Below are 2039 nucleotides of genomic sequence, written 5' to 3' on the forward strand. Positions count from 1 at the left end.
TCTCTCTCTCTCTCTCTCTCTCTCTCTCTCTCTCTCTCTCTCTCTCTCTCTCTCTCTCTCTCTCCCCCTCTCTCTTACTTTGTTTAGCTCCTGGCTCAAATTTCCCAAGGGGTGACAACCTGAACACTGCTCTGAGGTATTTTCTCATGCCCCGCCCCCTTTTTTTTAAACACATATTTACATTGAAACACATCAAAAAATAAAAGCACACAGCGAGCGCAGGAGTGAAAACACACAGAGACRAAATAAAACATAAAAAGGTCCCTCATTAATCCAAACGGATCCATCATTTTTGATACATATTCTTATTGATAACACAGAAACAGGACGGAAAGTACCTCCTAAAGTTTTTAAACAATGTTTCTACAAGCTTATATCAAATATTTTAACTGATTACATTTATATTTCACTCATAAGGTGTTTGTAAAGTTGGTCACCATTTAACTGCAGACCTTAAAAGCAGCTATGGAAGAAATTTAAAAAGAAAATATACAAAATTCAACGATGAGGTTGTTGATTATTTAACAATTTGTGGGCCAAATAGTTTTTGGAAAGATTGTCTCGTTAACTACTAAAGTTATTTCTCCTTGTTTCCATCATGGCTCCAATATTACAATCACCTTATTCTTGAATCGTATGGGGGGGGGGGGGGGGGTTATAACGACTTGCAGGTTGATTGATTACAGCCAAAACAAACACAAAAAAAAGGGACTGAAAGAATGAAACTGTGGGGACGTGAGGTTTCCAAGCTGTGAAGCTGTGCGACGGTTATCATGTGACACGGCACGAGATTTAAGGCAACCTTCTCCTGCAGGTGACTAAGTGTTCAATATCAGGATTGTTCCAAAGCAAGCAACTGAAGTCTCCTCTACGAGTTGAGTTAGTTCAACAGCTCCCCCCCAGGTTAGACTCGAAGCAAACGTCTTTCCTTCTCCTCTCTGTTTTTGTTTTCCAGGTTGTTGTTTTTTTAATGCGAAGAACACAAGAACAAAAGCCAGCAACAAAAGACAAAGTCATGCAAGTTCTTCTATTCCCAAGTCCTTTCTGCAACTTGTGGATGTAGCTGGGGAGGGACACTTGGGGAGAGTTAGAGGGGAGGGTGGATGGTGGTGAGGAGGAGGTGTGTGGGGAGGAGGGAGGTGGGGGCACCTTCAGGGGAGGTTTTAGTTGCAACATGGGATATTGTCTGTTGTTTGGATAAAACTTGAGGAAGGTGGGGGTTATTTCTTTGCAATTATATTTTCTTTGCTTTTTCTTTCTTTCTTGTTCTTTTACTTACAATTGCAAGATCCAGAGTGCTTGACTTCCAGCAACACCCCCATCGAGCAGGCGGCTTGCTTCATGGCACATTCGCTGGGATACGTGGTGTTGTTGCTGGCACACACCGCCTCGTTCGGCCGGCTCTGTGGACAGGGGTCCACGCAGACCGAGCAGCGGCCCCGGCCCGTCCGATCGTCCCACAGACACTTCTTTCCTGCGCTGCACGTGATGGCCTGACACGACTTGGCCTCTGGACAGACACACACACAGAGGAATAGAGCAGAAAGTGCTGCATTAGGAGGGTTATAGGCGCAAAGAGTTGTGTTTTCTTAAAAAAAAACATTTCTTTTAGATTAGGAGACTTGGATTGGCTGCTATCTGGATAGGAAACCATTTAAAAGTTGGAGCATGTCCTCATGGCCCCCAGCACTCCCCTTCCTTCCTCCCCTCTTATTCTCTCGCTCCCATATGAGATAGAGTTGCCAACATCAGGAAATAATAAGATGTCTATCATTTCTTGAGCAAACACAAGCAACAAGCAAACACCCTCACTTTCTCTCCCCACAGTTAGAATGCTGGCAAAAACAATAAATAAATAAATAAATAAATAAAAAACAAACTAAAAACGTGCAGAGTGAAGTGCTGTGCAGAGTGCACCCATGTTCACAGTCACACACTGCAGGGTCTGTGGGGGGGGGGGGGGGGGGGGGGGAACTCACCCAGTTCTCCCCTATGGTCTGATCTGCGGGGTGGGTGGGCGGATCTTCCCCTCTTGGGGC

The 2039-nt window shown here is 44.7% G+C and overlaps 1 protein-coding gene across 2 annotated transcripts in view; it reads right to left on the reverse strand.

Moving 5' to 3' along the window:
• Positions 1–2039, reverse strand: part of fsta (follistatin a) — a 6152-nt gene that overhangs the window by 1615 nt on the left and 2498 nt on the right. For both annotated transcript variants that reach the window (XM_014011759.1, XM_014011758.1), the window contains exon 5: positions 1280–1510. In XM_014011759.1, coding sequence (XP_013867213.1) covers positions 1280–1510 — 231 coding nt within the window. The remainder of the gene's footprint in view (positions 1–1279; positions 1511–2039) is intronic.

The sequence above is a fragment of the Austrofundulus limnaeus genome, unplaced genomic scaffold (genome assembly GCF_001266775.1).
Source record: "Austrofundulus limnaeus strain Quisiro unplaced genomic scaffold, Austrofundulus_limnaeus-1.0 Scaffold84, whole genome shotgun sequence".
NCBI classification, from domain to species: domain Eukaryota; kingdom Metazoa; phylum Chordata; class Actinopteri; order Cyprinodontiformes; family Rivulidae; genus Austrofundulus; species Austrofundulus limnaeus.